General features: G+C 44.6%; 1 protein-coding gene across 12 annotated transcripts in view; it reads right to left on the bottom strand.

Annotated features, from left to right (window-relative positions):
* The window catches only part of MSI2 (musashi RNA binding protein 2), a 1,965,164-nt gene that overhangs the window by 1,426,402 nt on the left and 519,216 nt on the right, over positions 1–19,546 (bottom strand). For all 12 annotated transcript variants that reach the window (XR_013608601.1, XM_078679738.1, XM_078679727.1 and 9 more), the window contains exon 6: positions 630–722. Coding sequence is in view for 11 of the 12 variants with exons in the window: in XM_078679738.1 (XP_078535864.1) it covers positions 630–722 (93 nt within the window). In the remaining variant the exon portion in view is untranslated. The remainder of the gene's footprint in view (positions 1–629; positions 723–19,546) is intronic.

The raw sequence follows: 19,546 nt of genomic DNA, 5'->3' as shown, positions 1-19,546 counted from the left end.
CCAATAGTTTTTAATGACTGTTTTTCAGATCTGCTACTTATTCAAAACACTATTTTTACAAGTATGAAACAAACTCGAACGTGTTATGAACAGCTTGTTCGCTATGCCCGACAGTTCCTTCAGTGTTTTCTCGGGTGTTTCTTGATTTCAAATAAAGCGGTAGAACTGGTGATCTTCATATAAACAGGTTTTGATTCACGAATAATCAGACCACCTGTTTAGTTTATGATAATAGAACCTTTCACTACAACAAATTCTGCACGCCTGTTGCCAAAAAAAAGTAATTAATCAACAAAACACATTTTAATAGAAAGTAGAGTGACGCGCCCTTCACAAACACCTCCTACAGGGCTGCCCGATGCGGAAATGCAGAGTCACATTCTGCTGCAGGCGTGGTGTGTGCAATGGCATACGGCCAGACTCTTTATAATCATAGCGTCTTTTCGCAGACTGGGCGTGCACCGCGGCGGAAGTGAGTGGCGGAGGCGGCGAAGCGCTATAATTACGCGTAGAGTGCCCCTGTCTGCCAGACTGGACCAGTCTGCGCCTGTGCGCGACAGGGTTTAGAAGTACCAGCGCGTCGTGTTTTGTCACAAGGGCCGCAGTATGTAAAACTGAAGAGACCTTACCTTGCCGAACTGGTCAAAGTACTGCTTCACATCTTCCACGACTGTATTCGCAGATAAGCCCCCTACAAAGATCTTCTTTGTTCTCGTGACCATCTGAAGAAACGACAAAAACAAGCATACGCTTTAATCAGATTATTTGGAAACAAAAGGCTGGAATGGAATTCAGACGCCAGCGCTAAGCCAAGCAGCCAGAACATTGCTTCATGAAAGGAACCGTGAATTCTCGTCTAATGACTTGGACTGAGTCGGCTCTACGTGGCATGTGCCCCGGCTGGGCCGCCCCGAGTCTGCTCGGGACAGCACTGGGCTGGCACGTGACTCGGGAGTTCATGGGTTCAGATCCCGGCTCTGCTGCGCACGCTGTTTGACCCTGGACAAGGCGCTCTCGCTCCTGTGTACTTGGGTAATGAGAACAGACTGCCAGCTCTCCAGGCTACCAAGCACGCTGAGCTATTTCCTTTGTTTACGGCCTGTACGCTGTTAGGCTCTATAAATGGAAGGTATTATTCTACGGGGTTTTGGGTAGCAACCTGGAAATTGTTGCTCTGAAAATGTGGAAGTTACACATGAACATTTTAGTTAACAAGTGCCATTAAACAGCGGTAGCAGCAAAAACATACTTAATAATACACTCTGCAGTGAACACAAAGGAAAAACAACAGATTGCCTTTTCTCTTTCCTCTCTTAACTTCATTCCAGGCGAAACAAACGGGCTTGGGCGCTCTAAAAACGCCTCCGTCTTCACTCTCTTGCCTGTAGTTCATTAAGATTTTGCTGTGCTGTTCCTCGTCCCAACCATACGCGGAGGGCCATAATGTGCACAACTTTCCCTTGAAGTCCGCAAGCGTCACAGCAATACACTGAAGCGTGCAAGCGTCACAACCTTACGCGCAGGGCTACAAACGTCACAACCTTACTTGCAGCTTGCACCACATATTACCCCGGATATGCAACCACTGATAGTAACACCACAACTACTAACCAGTTCATTTAGTCTTTATTTCGAATAAAATTCATAAAAGACCACAGAAATAAAAACATTTTTAAAGTATCAACATTTTTACATTTTAAAGTGGAACCCCAGGTATAAAAAGAATTTGCCATCAGGCAACATACAAACATTAAAAAGCAAGTTGATCAAAACAGGGTTACAAGTTCTTTGCGCGAATCAGCCACATCCACCCCAAAAATTTAGCAACACAGATCACAGATTTTTCAGTACGCATATCACTAACCATCACACCCCTATAAGTGTGACAAATCGGACTATTTCAGGCCCTCAAAGCTGTAAGAATGGCTTGCGCGGCTAGAAATAGTAATGTTAACAGAAATTGAACTCATAATTAACTGTTGTTGTGGTCATCTCTAAATTAGAAAGCCAGAGCCCCCTCGTGGCAGACTGTCACAAGTGCCAGTGTTAAGTGCTGGTGCCAGGCACCGGAAACTAGTGGCTCAAATTAAGCACTGGACACAGCGTACGTGGTGATGAAATGTCATATCAGTGATGCAAAAGCCACACTATCACAGTATCCCATCTACTTTGTACACCAACATATTGTGCTCACTTTAGGTGCCTCACAGAGACTAGACCGACCCACGGTAAATTCACGCATCAGGCATGCTTTCTTCAGATGCTTAAGCTAAGCAAGTGTTGCTCAGGGCTTTCCAAGAGTAAAGCAGCCGTTAAAACCAACCTCAGCCAATTAGAGGCTTACAATCTGCTACAGAAATGGGAGTACCCGGATGTCGTTTAAAGTTGAATAGTCAAATAACTGGGATGAGTAATATGAACGCCAATCAACACATCACTTGCAAGTATCAGCACCTTTGGGATAGTTGAGGCACAGACGACGGTCACTGTGTCAACTAGAGTAGGAATATGGTGTAGGAAGAACAAGTGCATTGTTGGTGTATTAGAGATTGGCTACTTTGTGTACCAGGCCCAGATAGGAGCAGAGGTCATTGGCAATGATACAAAATACTCGGTGCTTACGCTAGGCTGCATGCAGGGAGTGTTTAAATGGAAATATACAAGTGCTGGTAATCACTATCTACAGAACCTGTTTACTCCTAAGAAGTGCCAGTACTCTCCCATTGAATGTATTGTTACAGTACAGAGCGGTGAAGGTACTTTTTCATATTAAAAAACTGCAGGTACTCGGTACCAGACAGTACCTACCAATTTAAAGCACTGGCTGCATGGTATGAAAGCAGAGTTCCTTGTGAGGTGCGAGTTACTAATCCACCACTGCACCTTTGTATTCCGGTAGTTCTTATTTTGATTTTCATGCCTGAAGTTGATAAGTGAGTTCCTGTCAAGGAGCCCCTCCTATTAGCAATTTCGACTTTAAAAGTGCGATTCAGTTCAGCACTAAATTTACTCACTACAAAAAAAAAGCTTGAAGGAAATTCCAGCACGGGAAGGTTCCAGTGACATGGAATCCTCTACTAACATTACATGCCAGACCCCTAGTCACTTTTATAGGCAAAATATTTAGAAAATTATATTACAGTGCATTATTTGGACACATTTTTTTTTAATGACTTCGTGGGGGGGAGGGGGGCGACTATACACCGGGTAAGCTCCATTACTATTTGGTTAAGCCCTTAGAAATACGACCATCCTTATAATTTCCATACTGGGAGACTTTCATATTTAGGAGCTTCTTTTCAAGTAAGTCTTAAGAAAATGGCATATGATCAAATGGCATATGATCAAGGTAGCAAAGTGGGGACTCACCTAGTGAGGCAAAGGAGACAAATTAAAAAGTGGTTATCTAAGGAATATACAAGTCTACTGAGTCGGAATAGCCAAATTTGAAAAGGGGAAATTAAAGGCCTTGAGAAAATGTTACAACAGAGTACAAGTTAACCCCTGCACCCCTCACCTTCATACCCTTTCCAAGCATATCCCTTGGCCAAAGTTATGTCCTGGAGATGCCCATCACACAGATCAGTCTTAGCCGTCATGAAATCCACAAGCAGCATGGCCTAGATGGCTACACAGGGCGCTTTTACAAAGCCTTCACTTCCCCCCTGGTGCCTCACTGGACATACCTCTTTGGCAAATTTATTAAAGAGAAGGTGGTAATACCACAATGCAGGAGGATAATATTTGCTTAATGTTAAAACCAGGTAAAGATGCCAAGTCATGCACCTCACACAGGCCGATCGCATTACATAATCTTGAGATTACATTATACTCTTAAGAAACCTGCAATGTCCTTTCACAGGTGCTTGCCTCCATGCCCAACCACCTCTGGTCCAGGGCATTACTGTTTGTCACTTTGAGCCTTTGGTCAGGGCTTTGCCACTTGAGATGTCGTCTATATGGGATTGAGAGGATTCATGACACTAAAGATAATTGCTGCAATGTGGATGCTGTCACTTGTTACTCATCACCATCACGGTCACTCCAGCCATAATGCAAGCCCCCCAGAAGTCGTGACTATGTGGCCCAGGGCAGTCTGAACAGCATTATAGGCCCCCGTGCAAAGCTGTGCACTGGGCCCTGACTGCAGGGATGTGAAATTCCTATAGCCAGACGCCCAGGCCATATTGTTTGGGGTCAAGGGCAACAAGTTTTCATGAGTATTTTGTCCTTGGGACAAGAAGGCCCAACCCCTGCAGCACAAACTCGTTGGCTGCCAGTTTGCAGTACCACATTATGGATCAGGGAAGGGCATGGTCTGCAGTTATGGTAATAATTTTGTCCATGTGTTAATGCTGATCAAACTTCTATTCATGGTTCATTAATTGAAAGTCTTTACTATTAGGGTGAGCGCTCTAAGTAATTGTTGTAAGCTCTGACTGCACTACGGACAGTGGTTCCAGTATAATAGTGTGTACACATGTTTTTAAAGTTTAGCAATATGAGGCTATGTAGAATGCTCCAAGAATGCTCTCTGATTTGATGTTAATATTTGCAGAAGCTTGAAAGCGAGATTCATGATTCTTTGCTTTCAAAATAAAATGTTCATAAAAAATGAAAGCAGGATTTTTTTTGCTAAACTACTGTCAAATTTCAGGTACCATTTCTTTGCAGCATCATTTAGTAACATGAGTTGATGGATGCTAGTATTTCCCAAAAATATTCATAATGGAAAATCAGTGTAACCAGTTTCAACAAGATTATGAGAAACACAAATAAACAAGAATTGGCAAAGCCAGCAGGTCTGAAATTGGTAGTCAGCTTTTTGGTTTTGTCAATGTGTGACTTGTTTTGTCCTGGTTGTTGGTCTGGGAGCTGCCGGGCCCTCACCATTAGAACAAACATTGGCAAAAGTAAAAATTGTTTTTTGGTCTCAAAAAAGCACACTGCCACAGTATTTACTGGCACTGAACAAAACTACTTTGTGTACGGACATGCTCCTTGTGAAGGGCAGAATGCGGTTACTTACAGTGAAGCCAGCCCATACAGAGAGAGAGACAGAATTTTAATAAACACAAAAGGTCACAGTCCACGTCGGACCAAATTAAGGGCCCAAATATTGAAGAAAGTCTCAAAAAAGCACCCATGGTATATGTTTTCTTGAATTCCCAAGAATTTACAGAAGTAGGACAAGAAATAGTACTCCTAGAAAATATTTGTGAACTGCATTTTAGCATGAGCAAATCTGGGTGTATAGATTTGCTCGTGCGAAAATCTGAGTGTTTGCAAGTTCACTGTCCTTCCAACCACCACTTTTTCCCAACTCTGGAAGAAGGTTTACATCTGCCATTGTCAGGAGTAAATGTCTAACATTTATCAGTATGAGAAAAGATTAAAGAGTTGTTGAAAACCCTTAAAACATGCAGTAGGTTTGCACAGACTCAAAAGGGCATTCCAACCTTGGAACTATTGCGTACCACTACCGTCAGTCAGCCCCAGTATGTAGATCTACAGAAACGTGTTAACATAAGGGGATTGCAAGTATTCAAACACTACTATGGTATGAGTCCTGGGATAATGAGATAGGCTATATCAGAGTTGTTATATAATAAGATTGCTGCCATAATTTGTTGCTTCACTACATGGCACCAAAGGGACACGTGGATTTTGTTACAGGACAAGTAGATTTAAGAAGCAACCTTCCCCATGGACAAGTAGACATTTTATTAAATTCCACAGCCCTGCTGACTACACAACCACTCGCAAGAATAAAAATGTTTAACGGAAAATTTGCGTTAAATTCTGGTCTGCAATGGGTCCTCTATGCCAGTCGAGCCCCCGGACAACCACCCAGCATGCCCATTCGTTAAGACGGCACTGGGCCCATCTGAGAGACAGGAAGAGTGGGATTCAAGGATCTATGGAAGAATTCAAAGATCCTGCAGTCTATAAAAGCCACACTTGGGTGGAGCGGGGTGAGATGGTGAGCAGCAAGTGCTTGGCTTTTCTTCCTGTTGATTAGATGAACCCACTGCTTGAGCTCTACTCTTCCCCGGTTTCCTCTTCTGGCATCAGATAATCACCTGTGTTCCTGGCTCCCATGTACAGATGATCATCTTGCGGTCTAGCTTTAAAATTTTCCCTATACGTTTTCATTTTGTAGGGCTTCTTGAAATATTTTCTGCAGTTTAAGCTGAAAGAGTTCCTTTGCGGCCTTGAAATTATTCAACCTCACTCAGCACAGTCTTCAGAGGCTTCAGGTTAGAGAAAACTAGGGAGACTGATATTACTTGTTCGGATTGTGGACTCCTTTTGGGCCTCTTACTATCCCATGCACCTACATACTGGGACTCTGACACACCCTCAAGGTTATGCTGTAACCAGTGGCAGCTCTTCCGCTAAGGCGGATGAGCGTCGCCCCACCGCCAGGAGCAGCAAAGAAAGGAAAAAATTAATTGATAACAGAATGTTATTGATTTATTTTTTCCTCCTGCTGCAGCAGTGTGTGAGGCAGGGGAGGAGTGGTAGAACACTCCTGTGCGCAATGACTGTTTGGTCAGACCTCTTGGGCCGGCAAAGACAGTCATGCACACTCCCCTATTACAGCCTGCATGGAGAACATGCCAACCCCTACAGCCCTTGGCTGAGCACCGTGTCATGGCGCTCAGACCAATCACAACCCTGCATTGCAGTCCTTTGATTGGCTTATGGGTGGGAGGCTGGCTTCCTGTTCCGACCTGGAGTTGGAGACAGGCGAGCAGGAGCGAAGACGCATGACCCAGCAGCGGCCGCAAGATAAGTTTATATGCAGATCCTGTTTTACCCTTTGTATCTGACAAGTTTTTCAAGTTGTGGAATATTTACAACTGTTATAGGACACAGGAACACAAGTCTCATGACTATTCTTTAGCAAGAAAAAGTGTAGAAAAGCAGTCACTCGGAAGAAACTGCAGAAAATCAGAATCTCCTGACAAAACTAGCTGTTACTTCAAGCCAATCCGATCCGATCTGCCTTTTCAGTTCCCTATATCCACCGCCCCCTCCACCCCCACACACACAAACCTCAACACTGAGCACATTCTTGGATATGTTTGGCACTGTAAACAGAGAAGGAGACTGGAGGGTTTCAAGTCATTCCAACATTAACGTTTAGATCCACAGGTTAGTGGTTACTTGAGTCTGACAATATTGGCTTAACATCTGGATTCTCTTCTCCCGGACTTAGCCCACCCCAACCAGTCTAGGTTTAGAAAAAAGTTAAGCAAACACACAACATTTACTGCATAGTTCGTTTGGTCAAAAAAGCAAAGCAAGAATTACCAGTTCTACTTATTTCATTAGATGTTGAAAAGGCTTTTGACCAAGAGGACTCGTGGTTTCCTACTAAAAGGACAGATTTGTATTCATGCCTACATTTATATTTATGGTGAAGGCAGAGTAATATGCTCCCACACAGGGTCTCATTAAAATGGCAAGAGTATCATGCTTGTTCCAGATAGGCAGAGGTTGCACATCAGGGATGCTCCTTATCTCGATTACTCTTCAGTCTCAGCATTCAGTCCATCACAGATTAGGGCAAAGAAGTAAGAGGCATACCATTTGGACAAGACACACCTAAGAATCACGTTTGTAGACGACATTCTGTTAATACTGTCCACACCGGACACATCCTCATTATGGCTCTAGTCATAGCTCGTGGCATACAAAGCAGAGGCAGGGTTTAAAATAAATCTATCAAAGACCGAAATCTTAATCTTGATATTGCCCACAGCTGCAATACTGGCACTGTAGTTCCAGTTACATTTTAAATAGACTAACAGTTCGGTTAGACATAGGTGTCCATATTACTCTGGACCCACAACACATCTATAGAGCAAATTAACCATAATTTTAGCCTCCAAACGTAATGTATCGGATATTATCGCCTCTTCCTCTCTTGGGTGGGCAGAGAAATAATTTAAAGATGAATGCATTCTTCAGAGTCCCATGTCTCGCTAGGCTCTTCAAGTGAACTTTTTGTTAAACTCTAGTAAATTACTTTGAGGTCTATTTGGCAGGGTAATCAAGTCTGACTGGCACACTAAGTCCTACACAAACCTAAATAAGCTGATGGGATGGCATTCCCATTGAAAATTACATTATACAGCAGCACAGCTGCGAGTCATATCTGACTTGGTGCATAGGAAAGAATAATCTGTGGATACACATGGACAAGGCAGTGGTGGGCAGAACCCATTGGCACTTAATATGAAAACCAAAGCAAGATAGGCCCGAAGTCTATATTAACGCTCCACTCAACATCCGGGGTATTCTTATAAGGTATGATGGCTTGGCTTCCTTTGCCTTCCACACCCCCATTCAATATAATACGTCTTTTATACCAGCGCAACAACCAGGGCCTTTTGACAAATAGAAACAGGGTGCCCGTCTATCTCAGACATGTTCTACAGGCCCACTGTGCTATTTAGAAACATGTATACTACAATACCAGCTAACTGAAAGATGCCACCAGGCTAAACTAGATCACTGAGTAATTAACCCAACTATTACAGGAAGCCGCCATTTGATATCGAACCAGATTGAAACATTTGTGTAAACAGCTTGTGCCACAAAGGGGACAATCTCTGTATACTGTTCTCTTGGAAGCATCAAACCCTCAAAAACATCCATGTAGAGCTAGATGGAAAGCAATCTTCGTCAGGGACATAGAAGAGAATCAATGGAGCACACTGTGCCCAATATAGTACTTGTAACTCTAGTAGCATTCTTGGCAAAGAGGTCCATTGAAAGGTTGCCTTTAAATAAAGTCCACATTTGTAAAGCGCACAATCACCCGTAAGGGTCTCTAGGCGCTGGGGGCCGTCGGGAAGATTAAGCGAGCTATTGCCCAGAGTCACATGGTGCTGGGCTAACCTGCCGCCGGAGCCGGGGATCGAACCGTGGTCCCCAGATTCCAGCGTCAGTCGCCCTGGCCGCGGCGCCACACCTCTTCCTAAATGGTGAGCATGCCAGGCCAGATTAAACAAATGTTACCCTAATTTCACTGCCTTATGCTGGGGGGGGAGGGGAGGGGGGAATGGGAACTCCTATGGAATGTCAAGCATGTATATAGTGGGACTGCCTACTGATCCAAACAGGTTGGGTGAAAACTCTAGCTGCTATGAAGGCAATACTCTGCTCTCGTATCATCAAATATCTCCCTTCTTACTTTTGGTATACGCTCTCTGACTTTAAAATAACAAACCAGGGTGCACCGTATGATAATGTGGAACTACTTGGAGGCTGGGAAAACCATCTTATAATCCTTTTACGGGAAGAAGGAGGCATCTCCTTCCATATTGCTGAGGCATTTATGAATGAAATGTCAATAGAGAGAATCTCGAGGAGAATGCCGACAAATACAAATAGTCATACATATTGGGGTCCATTATTAGCATATGTCAGAGGTACTCATATGGTCTCCTGCTGCCCACAACCTACAACACATAAACCTATTCACATACTGAAAGCTGGGCCATGGGGATCGCCAAAACCTAATTATCATGGCACCTGGACCACAGTAATAAACACACATCACTACACATACAATTACAAGTACAATTTAGTTACCTTGAGGTAAACCGGTAACACCTACTCTCTAAGCAAAGTTCCCCCGTTTTGTTTGAATTGTTAAAAAAGTTGTTGAGGGGGTATTGAGAGGTAAACTGGGGGATATGGGGCATTTCAAAGCTTCTGCAGAAATTCTGCTTTGACCCTTTGTCCTATTTTCTGGATTATGTATCAATGACACTGTGCATGTGCACTTTGCATTACAGGTTATAAAAATTAGAAGTATTTAAACAAATATATGTTTTGTAACAAATACATTTCAAAACCGAGCATTCAAAATACAAAATGTAATGTCAGAATTATCCCAAAATGTTCTTGGTAGAAGGGACCCTACAGAAAATATGAACAAGGTGAATTTTGTTTGGTATGCTCGATGGACTGAGAGGCTAGGGTAGAATTTGAGAGGGCTGTTTAGGTCGAGCCTCTGTGAGACTTTTAGTAAGGGACTTCAGAAACCTGACCACACGCTTGTGCGTGTTTTTGTTTTTCTCACAGGCTAGTGGGCTTTGCGTGCGTCTTTCTAAGAAAGACAGCATGCAATTGGGCAAAGGCAGGTGCATGTCCCGCCTTTGCCCCGCCCACGGCCTATTGCTTGTGGTTACCCGCACAGGCACCATCTGTTTAGAATTATCGTGCCCAGACCCGTGCACGATAATTTAAAACAGATGTTTCGCAGTGGCGCGCGTACCACTTTTTTCTCTCGTTCCCTGCCTCCCTCCAGACTGGCTCAGCCTGCCCTGGATTTCCTCTCAACTTACTGATCCCTCTGGCTGGCAACCCACTGCGCTTTTTGTATTTTCATGGTTTATGTTGGGGCACGCTGTATTATACAGACGCTGATTCTCCTAGGCAAAAAATATACTCATGTAGTGAACACAGTTATATGCAGGAGCGCATTCTCAAAGTCATGTGTAGTTTTGCTGTGATAGAGAAAAATGCTTCTAGGCACTGTGACGATTTCTTAAGTTACGGAATAATAAACTAGTTTCTCTTCAGAACTGACTGTAAACCCATTTTTAGCCAACATACTTAACGTGTGATGTATACAGCACCACGTGGCATCATTTTTCCAAATAAGTCCTCCAAAGATTCCAGAGGAATAAAGATACCTGCGGGAAAACCCCCATGAACCTTCGTGGAATGAGCAGAGTCTCTTTCCATGTTGCCCTGGCGCTCTGTGGCACAAGTTGCATCTTTTATCCAGAGTCTGTTATGTCCGCAGGCTGCTCCCTTGTCCTGCAGTGTGTCTAATACACAAAGAGCTGTACAATCAGCATGTAACGTGTACCACTGTTAGCCAGGTCCATGAACCGCTGTCAGTAGTGTCGGATGTAGATGGACTCAGGTGCGTAGGTACCACTGGCAAAGCGCGCGCAGAGGCACTAGGGCCCCTTGAGCCCTGATAACTGATGGACAAGACCGATAAAGCAGTCAAAGGGGCCATTGCCTTGCCTGCACGGGGGCCATGGAACACTTGCTAAGCTACTGGCTGGATGTATTGTAGAAGAGAAATGTATTGACAATGTAATCTCCAAAGGTTAGTCTTAGCAAATCGGAATCCAGGGGACAGGCACTGCTGGTCATATAAGAGCAAGTTTTTACGAAAATACTTTCTAAGAGGCACTGCTACACTCCTCTGACGGGCTTCACACCGATTAAAATACTTCTAAATATTTCCAAGGATGCATACCGCGTATACCTGCACTACATTCTAAATAACTACGACAAACATAATGCATCGGGGCACGGTCATCTGAGCTATTGATACCTCCGATTGTGATGTAACTAAGCAACTGTGAAATAGACGCTTAGAAGGTCCAAAATGGAATGAGAGACCAGAAAAAGATGAACCGGGAATAAATGCAATAAACAACCCTGAAAGGCATTAACGCTGGTGTGATGTAGTGGGGCCACAACAAAGGTTGACAACAACATCCTGGACCCCTCCCAATCCGGTTTTCGCAGCAACCACAGCAGAGACCGCCCTCATCGCCGCCACTGACGACATCAGGATCCTGATGGACAAAGAAGAAACAGCCGCCCTCATCTTCCTGGACCTATCAGCAGCCTTTGACACAGTCTGCCACCGCACCCTATCAGCACGCCTCCACGACGCCGGAATTCAAGAGAAGGCCCTGGCCTGGACCACATCCTTCCTCTCCGGCAGAACCCAGAGAGTCCGCCTCCCCCCCTTCCGCTCGAAATCCACCGAGATCTGCGGCGTCCCACAGGGATCCTCCCTCAGCCCGACGCTGTCCAATATCTACATGGCACCGCTCGCACACGTCGCTCGACAACATAACCTCAACATCATCTCCTACGCCGACGACACCCAGCTGATCATATCCCTCACCTAAGACCCCCACACCGCCAAAGCCAACCTCCACAGAGGAATGAAGGCCATAGCCGACTGGATGAAGGACAGCAGACTGAAGCTGAACTCAGACAAGACGGAGGTCCTCATTCTCAGACCCACCCCATCAGCCTGGGACGACTCTTGGTGGCCCACATCGCTAGGCACAGCCCCGGTACCCACAGACCACGCACGCAACCTGGGGGTCATCCTCGACTCCACCCTCTCCATGACCAGGCAAGTCAACGTCGTCTCCACGTCCTGCTTCAACACCCTCCGCATGATCTTCAAATGGATCCCTCCCAACACAAGAAAAACCGTCACCAGGCCCTCATCACCAGCAGACTCGACTACGAGAACACCCTCTACTCAGGAACAACAACCAAGCTCCTGGTACGACTTCAACGAATCCAGAACGCCACGGCACAACTGATCCTCGACATCCCCAGACGCAAATGCATTTCACCCCACCTGAGAGGCCTGCACTGGCTCCCCGTCAACAAGAGGATCACCTTCAAACTCCTCATCCACGCACACAAAGCCCTACACAACACCGGACCTACATACCGCAAAAACCGTCTCAGCTTCCACACCCCCACCCGAAACCTCCGCTCAGCCAACCTCGCCCTCGCCACAGTTCCTCGCTTCCGGAAAACCACCGCTGGCGGAAGATCCTTTTCCTACCTCGCAGCCAAGACCTGGAAGGCTCTCCCCACCAGCCTACGACAGACTCAGGACCTGCTGGCCTTCAGAAGACTCCTCAAGACCTGGCTCTTCGACCAGTAGCGGCACCCCCTCCCCCCAGCGCCTTGAGACCCTCACGGGTATGTAGCGCGCTTTATAAATGTAGTGATTGATTGATTGAAGGCTTTTTGTAGAGGCGACACTGAAAAAGTGAAGTTCATCAGATTTGAAGGCGTGAAAGAACAAATATTTATTGATCTATACGTAGTTAAACCGTAGTCACTTCCGATAGTACTTATCGCATTTTAAAGGTTTGGACTGGTCACCTAAAACAGATAGAAGTCTTTTGCTAACACTACTTCTGTTCTCACACGCATTACGTTTCCCTGTGTGGGTGGAGGGACGATCACAGTGCACGCCTCGTGCTATGGCCTATGTGGTTTGCCTCCGCCCCTGTTAACGGTAAGTGACCATGTGGACAGCAAGCACTAAAGGCTACATTGTCTGGGTAAGAAGTTAAGATGTTGGTACACGTTTTATTAATGTACCGAGGATTAAAGGCGGATTTCTGCGTGCTTCCTAACCCCTACGTCTCACCGCAGGAATTTTGCAGCAGGCACTCGACCCACCATTCTCTCGGCGCTCCCAGGTCGAGATCCCTCACATGGACCCCTCCTGCTCTTTGCCCGTCCCCACCTCACGTGACCTCTGCTGTCAGCAGGGTGCCAGGGGGTGTGGCCTCGCAGCGCCCCTCCTTGTGCGGTTTGCAGACAGCACGCCTGGTTACCAGGCACCTCGGAGCCATGGGAGTCTTGGGAGCCAGGTAAGATCGAAGCACCGGTGCTGAGCTTTGTGCCTCCTTGGTACTTGTATCGGATCCACACTCTGACACGGTGCCAGTACACCCAAAACACTCCCTGTGGTGTGAGTCCCAACCATTTGTTAACAGAGTGAAGCAGGCTGGTGGTGTCTCGGCTGCATGTATCAGTTTGTAAACCGTGGGACAAGGGTTATAACTTCCGACAGCTCTGGGGTACGAGACAGTGACTGTAGAAATATGTGCACACGGTACAGAGTCGAGTCCTGTAGAGTCCGAGCCCACTTAGCTCAGTGGGCTAGTGCACTTGCTGCAGAGATCTCTGATAAATCTTCAAGTTACTTGATCAACTTCTGCCAGGGCAAACTCGGCGTTCACCTTTGTCTCTCTCGGAAAGTGAGTACAATAGAGCAGAGTGACACTTTTCTGTAATATCCCCTGGTAAAGTTGATAATACGAAGAGCCCACCTGACCATAGCATCACGCAAACCAGTATTAAAATACCCAGTTTTCCAACACTTCAGTTTTGAATCTAGAACTATTTTGTAAGAACTAGAACTGATCCAAAACCTCAAACGAACGGGCAAGTTTAGTGCATTGTCCGCGGCGTTTTAAACAAGCATTGGCATAGCCAATAGGTCTTGCCATTGGGACCTTTTAAGTGTTTTTTTAGCCATGCAACAGTTAATGTTGTTGCACCAAGGATATTGTGCAGCATAACTAAATACTTATAAGGTCCCAAAAGCGAGACCTATTGGCTATGCCAAATGCTTGTTTTGTTAGCAGTTCATACCTGCTTCGGTCAGATCCCAAGACACTAAATTCAGAAAACCTAAAGCCAATTGTTGCACCGGAATAAATGTAAGCGAGAAACCACTTTACACTAATTTGTTTTCTTAATCTTCAGAATTAAATGGTTTAAGATAAAAGCACAAAGAGCATTTGGACAGAAAGGTGAGATGCTATGGAAAATACAATTATTTTGAGCGCAACTAGAGAGGATTGATCCCTATTTCTAACAACATTCCAAGCATAGTTGACGATACAGTCTTGCTTTCAATACTTTATCAGGTATTGTATCTAATGTATTAGGACAACGTAGAAGCAAAAAAAACAATTCTACAAGTATGTACCTGAAAATAAGCGTACGAGGTGGCTAACAGTAAAACTAGCTCTGGTAAAAACATGTTAGGCATCAGTCTGCAACGAAGGAAAAGATAGGAGGGAGAGTTAAGAGATGGCATCTGAGCGTGTCAAAAAGCGCATGCATGACACCCAGAGAAATGATACATACAGGAGGATTTTTTTTTTTTACAATCCATAGAAAAAAGTCATTACTTTGCTTATTTAAAAAAGAAAAATTGACAGTTTATAGTGTTAGCCTGTTGTAAAGGGTATGATAGCTCATAATACTGACAGCAGAATCTGATTAATGCTTTTTTTATCTTGATGTGGTAAAACAAGAGTAGGAATAAAGACCTGCTGGAGAGGAGTAAGGAAAAAAAACACAAGCCACCTAGTATAAAATCACTCTAAAGAACAGCACTGAAAAGTGAGGGAAAGGAACCCCTAGCTAATGACTTTGAACGGACGAGCATCATCAAACTCCTCACGTGAATAAACAACTGCCCATCGATCAATTAATCCCATGTGCACTTATTGCTGCAATACTCTACTGCCCCACAGCCAAGTCATAATCCAAGTAAGGAACGCCAGGAACTGATATTCCACCTTCAGACAAAGGCTAACTGAAGTGCAATTGTGGGCACATAGTTTGTGGGCCAATAGGTTAGCTATACAACCTGCAACTGACCTCAATGAAAACATGAAAGTCCTTGGTTTACAACACAGAGGGGACCAAAGCACACAGCTGGGGACACCCTTGATCTTTGTGTGATCAGGGGTGGAGAAGTGTGGCTCAGGGGTTAGAGGCAGCAGACCCGGAAGCTGAGATCGGTCCTGGACCAGGGTTCAATTCCCCGCCTCGGCGGGGTCTTGGGCTAAAAATTCCACGGACTCGATAATTCTCGCCCCGGTGCCTCCTCGACTCACGGGTTCACACACTGGGACTCTGGGCAATAGCTTGCTTAATCTCCACAACGGCCCCTCGCGGCGGGATGCCTGACTTTCACCTTGTGGATACCCTGCTATCTCACAGGGGAATACCAGGAAGGGTTCCCTAAGCAAGCGCCGGGAAACCCACTGCGGGTAGCTGTGCGCTATATAAGCTCAACTACATTTACATTTACATTTCCATGTGTGACCTTGAAACCCCTGATCCAGTTGTACAGCCAAAGGCATAGTCAGACCACTCCATCTCCGCTAACCTGATTCAACGCACTGACACTCATTGCTTGAAACTACAAATAGAAAGCGTTTATAGACCATTCAAAAACATACCTAAAAGAGACAAAATTTAAATATCTGTAAATGAACTGTACACATTCAGCAGTTAGGCAAAAATGAAGCACTTTTTTTTTTAAGTGTGAAGGAAAAATTATTTAAATAGAATCAAAACAAGTAGATACACTATACTTGGTGATGCCCAAATAGTAAGTATTCACTGAAACCCGATTTCCACACTATCATGTGTGTGCAGTATAGTTTGAACAGTAAAACGGTTTGTCTTGGCATATTTAGTGGCCATTTCAATGGAAACCGTGCAGTTTGTAAACAGTGCACTACCACACAAGGTATTAATTACATTAAAACCCTCGCCTGCCTCAAGACCATTAAAGCAAGGTGGTTATCAAAGTTTATCGTTAAAAAAAATTAGGTTGTGGTTCTAAAATGTTTGGATAGCACTGCCTTAGAGGACAAAACTCACGGGACAAGGTAGTTTTCCTGCAGAGGTTAGGAAACTGGACCGAAATGGCAGGCATAGCTCTAGCACGGATCCAATCATTCCTCTTCAACTTCAGTGAAAAAAAAAGAATCTTGTTCGGACACCTGAATCTTTACCCTTTAGCCTGTGGCATCATGCAGTGTTCATGATTTTGTCTTTTGTTCAAATTTCATGTAGACCCTTTGCCAAAGCTTCTTAAGCAACATCCAGTTATCTTCCAAACGTAAGCATATTGCACTTAAATTCATTTCTGGCTAGACAACAGCCCAAAACCACTATCACCGCATTGTGTCTGGGCTGCTTCCTCATCTCGATGAAGGCAAGCTTACTTTAATTAAATGGTACCAAGACTGATATTTGGGTGAAAATTAGCCTGTCTAATTACCATTTTGACTGGTCTCCCTTATCCCCCATTGAGACCGGCAATGCAATTCTTTATGTCATCTCAACGGTGAAAGATTGTTCAACACATTCCCTTTTACTTCAGTCTGACCACCGGGTGGCACTATCCAGAGGCCTCGTTATCTTTTGCAGAGAGGACTACAATGTGATTTATTCTGTAGCCTGTTGAATAAATGTTTTGCAGAGGTTAAAGACTACAAAACCAGGAAGTCTGATTGTACCAGAGCCTACATAAATGGAACCACATCAAGCCTGCCTTGATGGTCGTCAGTCGAAACCAAAATCAAATTCAAGGTTAGCTGCACCATTCACAAACGGTACTGGCAAAAGTGCCCAAAATACATGTAAAACCTTACTCCATGAAAATACCCCAGCCTGAAATCCTTGCCAATCCAATAACAATCGCTCAAGAGGGTGACAATCACAGGCGGTACAATACTCAAGATCCTGGATTTACCTCAGCTGCTACGAGATCTAAGTATGATTACATGTTTTTTATTCTAAATACCACAATGTCATTGTGTCAGTTTCCTTCCTTTCTTTCCTCCTTTAGGTAACCCACATTTCTACCATACCATGCACCATCATGCTACCACTGTACAACACTCAAGGAAGCTTTATATTTGCGATGACTGTATCAAGCCCCCACCCCTCTGAGGTTTCTCCTCTTGAAGATGCTCACACTTTCAGGATTGGCCTGTCAAGCCACACCTGGCCATGCTTAAGATCATCCTTAAAACCACAGTGAGACAATACGCTCAAAGAAGCCAGGATCTCAAGTGTCATGCCCCAAGGGCAGGAAAGTACTTCATTTAATACAATATAGCAGCGTTTCCCACACTGGGGGTCGCAATCAGATTTTTGGTGGGTCAGGAAAGTCAGAGCAATAAATAAAGATGCCTGTAAATTCTATTTTTCCAATTTTGGAGTGGGTTGGAAACCGAGATTTTAATAGAATCAAAGCAAATTAAGATGCACTACTGGGTGCTGCACACAAATATTCACAGAAACCCGATTTCTGCACATTATCATTTGAGTACTGTATAGTTTATCACTCAGTCTGTATGTGCGTAAAGTTTAGTCTTTTTTGGGAAAATGTGCGGTCTGTAAATGACAATACGCCACCTCACGATGCATTAGTTGCATTCAAAATTGCCCCATCTCATGTCCATTAAAGGTAGGTGGGCCACGTATGTTTGTTGTTCTCAAAAGTTGGTTGTGGTTTGTTGGTAATCTAGAAGATGATGTCTGGCAGGAAGCCCTGCAGAGCCCACGCGAAATAGGGGTGCGGGTCCGGTTCGGCTGGTCCAATTCAAAATTTTGCTTCGGGTGTACTACCCACGCACACACTTGCTCTCTTGGGGCAGGTGTCTGTCTCCTCTGTGTGCGAGGGGTTGCCTGGAAGAGAGAACTTTCTACCCTATCCTTTGGAATTGTCCGAATGTGGCTCCTTTCTAGACCAAGGTGGCTCGCACAATGGAGATTGTTGTGGGGTCGCCGGTCCCGGTGGAACCAAGATGGTTTTTATTAATGATCAAGGGCCAGACGGACTGGTCAGAGTACGCCGAGATCTGGCTGGCCTTAGCGGCTGGGGTGGCAAAAAGAAACGCAGCAAGGGGGTGGGGGGCGCAGGAGGCCCCACAATGGGACCAGTGGTGACGGGATTTAGACTGGTGTCAGCGGGCGGAGGAGACAGTGTATAAGGCCAGGGTGTGTGTGAAGAAATGGAAGAAGCTCTGGGGCCCCTGGCGGAAGTACGGGGGCACAAGGGGGGGGAGGGGGAGAGGAGTGACATGGGGGTGGTACAATGCTACAGTATGATTTGTCCTTGAATGTACAATGTATAGCTAAATATTTCAAGCCATTTGATCGCTGCTATGTAATTTGCGAGTCTGTGAGCAATGTTAATAAAAAAGATTTAAAAACAAAAAACTGGGTTGTGGTTGTAAAAACTTTGGGAACCACTGAAATATATAATTAAGTCCACATCCAAGAATGACAACCATTCTAGGTACTTATGGATCCACAGATCTATAATCCAGATCCAGGCTAGATGTGGGTGAATTTTTAATTATGCCTGTATAGCTGGCATGTTCATCCAATTTGCTAGAGTATGGTGTGGATAAATGTCCTCATTCCACCATGGAGATGTTAAACTGCACAAAATATAGCCCAATTTCACAAACATGATTAGGACTGTATTAATATCGGCATGTTCTTCCTCATACAATGCTGAACTTGCCAAGAGGAACAAAGCTAGGTCATGACCTCCAAGTAGAGCAAGGAAGCGTCAGCACAGATGAGAAACCAAATAATGACTGATATCTCAGAAAAGGGGGTAAGAGCACATGCCCACACCCAACCCCTCAAATTTATCCATGAAGCTCGCGCAACACCAAAGAGCGAACCGGAGAAGTTCAAGAGGGGCCACATTTACCAAATTGTTTGCACCACTACTAATGACAAAAACCTAGATTCAATGTAAATTCGATAATTAGTTGGTTTAGAATCAAATTATCTTATTGCCTCTTTGGATTTACCATAGATAATGGCAAAAAATATGTAATATATATATATATATATATATATATACGTTGTTTGGTATTAGGAGTGAAAATATGGTTAACTGGCAAATTGGTTGGCAACACCGAAAACGTTAAAATAGAAACACTGGCCATTTGGCAAGCAGCTCGTGTTAGCACACTATGCTACCAACGTATAAGATGCATTAGAACGCAGTTAAATTTGTTATTCATAACTTGCAATCATGTTTATTTTGGAATCGATATTTTTAAACTATGGACTGTAGCTGAAGTCAAAGTACCAGCTGTAGCTG

Source organism: Lissotriton helveticus, chromosome 3_1 (genome assembly GCF_964261635.1).
Source record: "Lissotriton helveticus chromosome 3_1, aLisHel1.1, whole genome shotgun sequence".
Lineage (NCBI taxonomy): Eukaryota > Metazoa > Chordata > Amphibia > Caudata > Salamandridae > Lissotriton > Lissotriton helveticus.
This window is presented reverse-complemented; position numbering and strand designations above follow the sequence as displayed.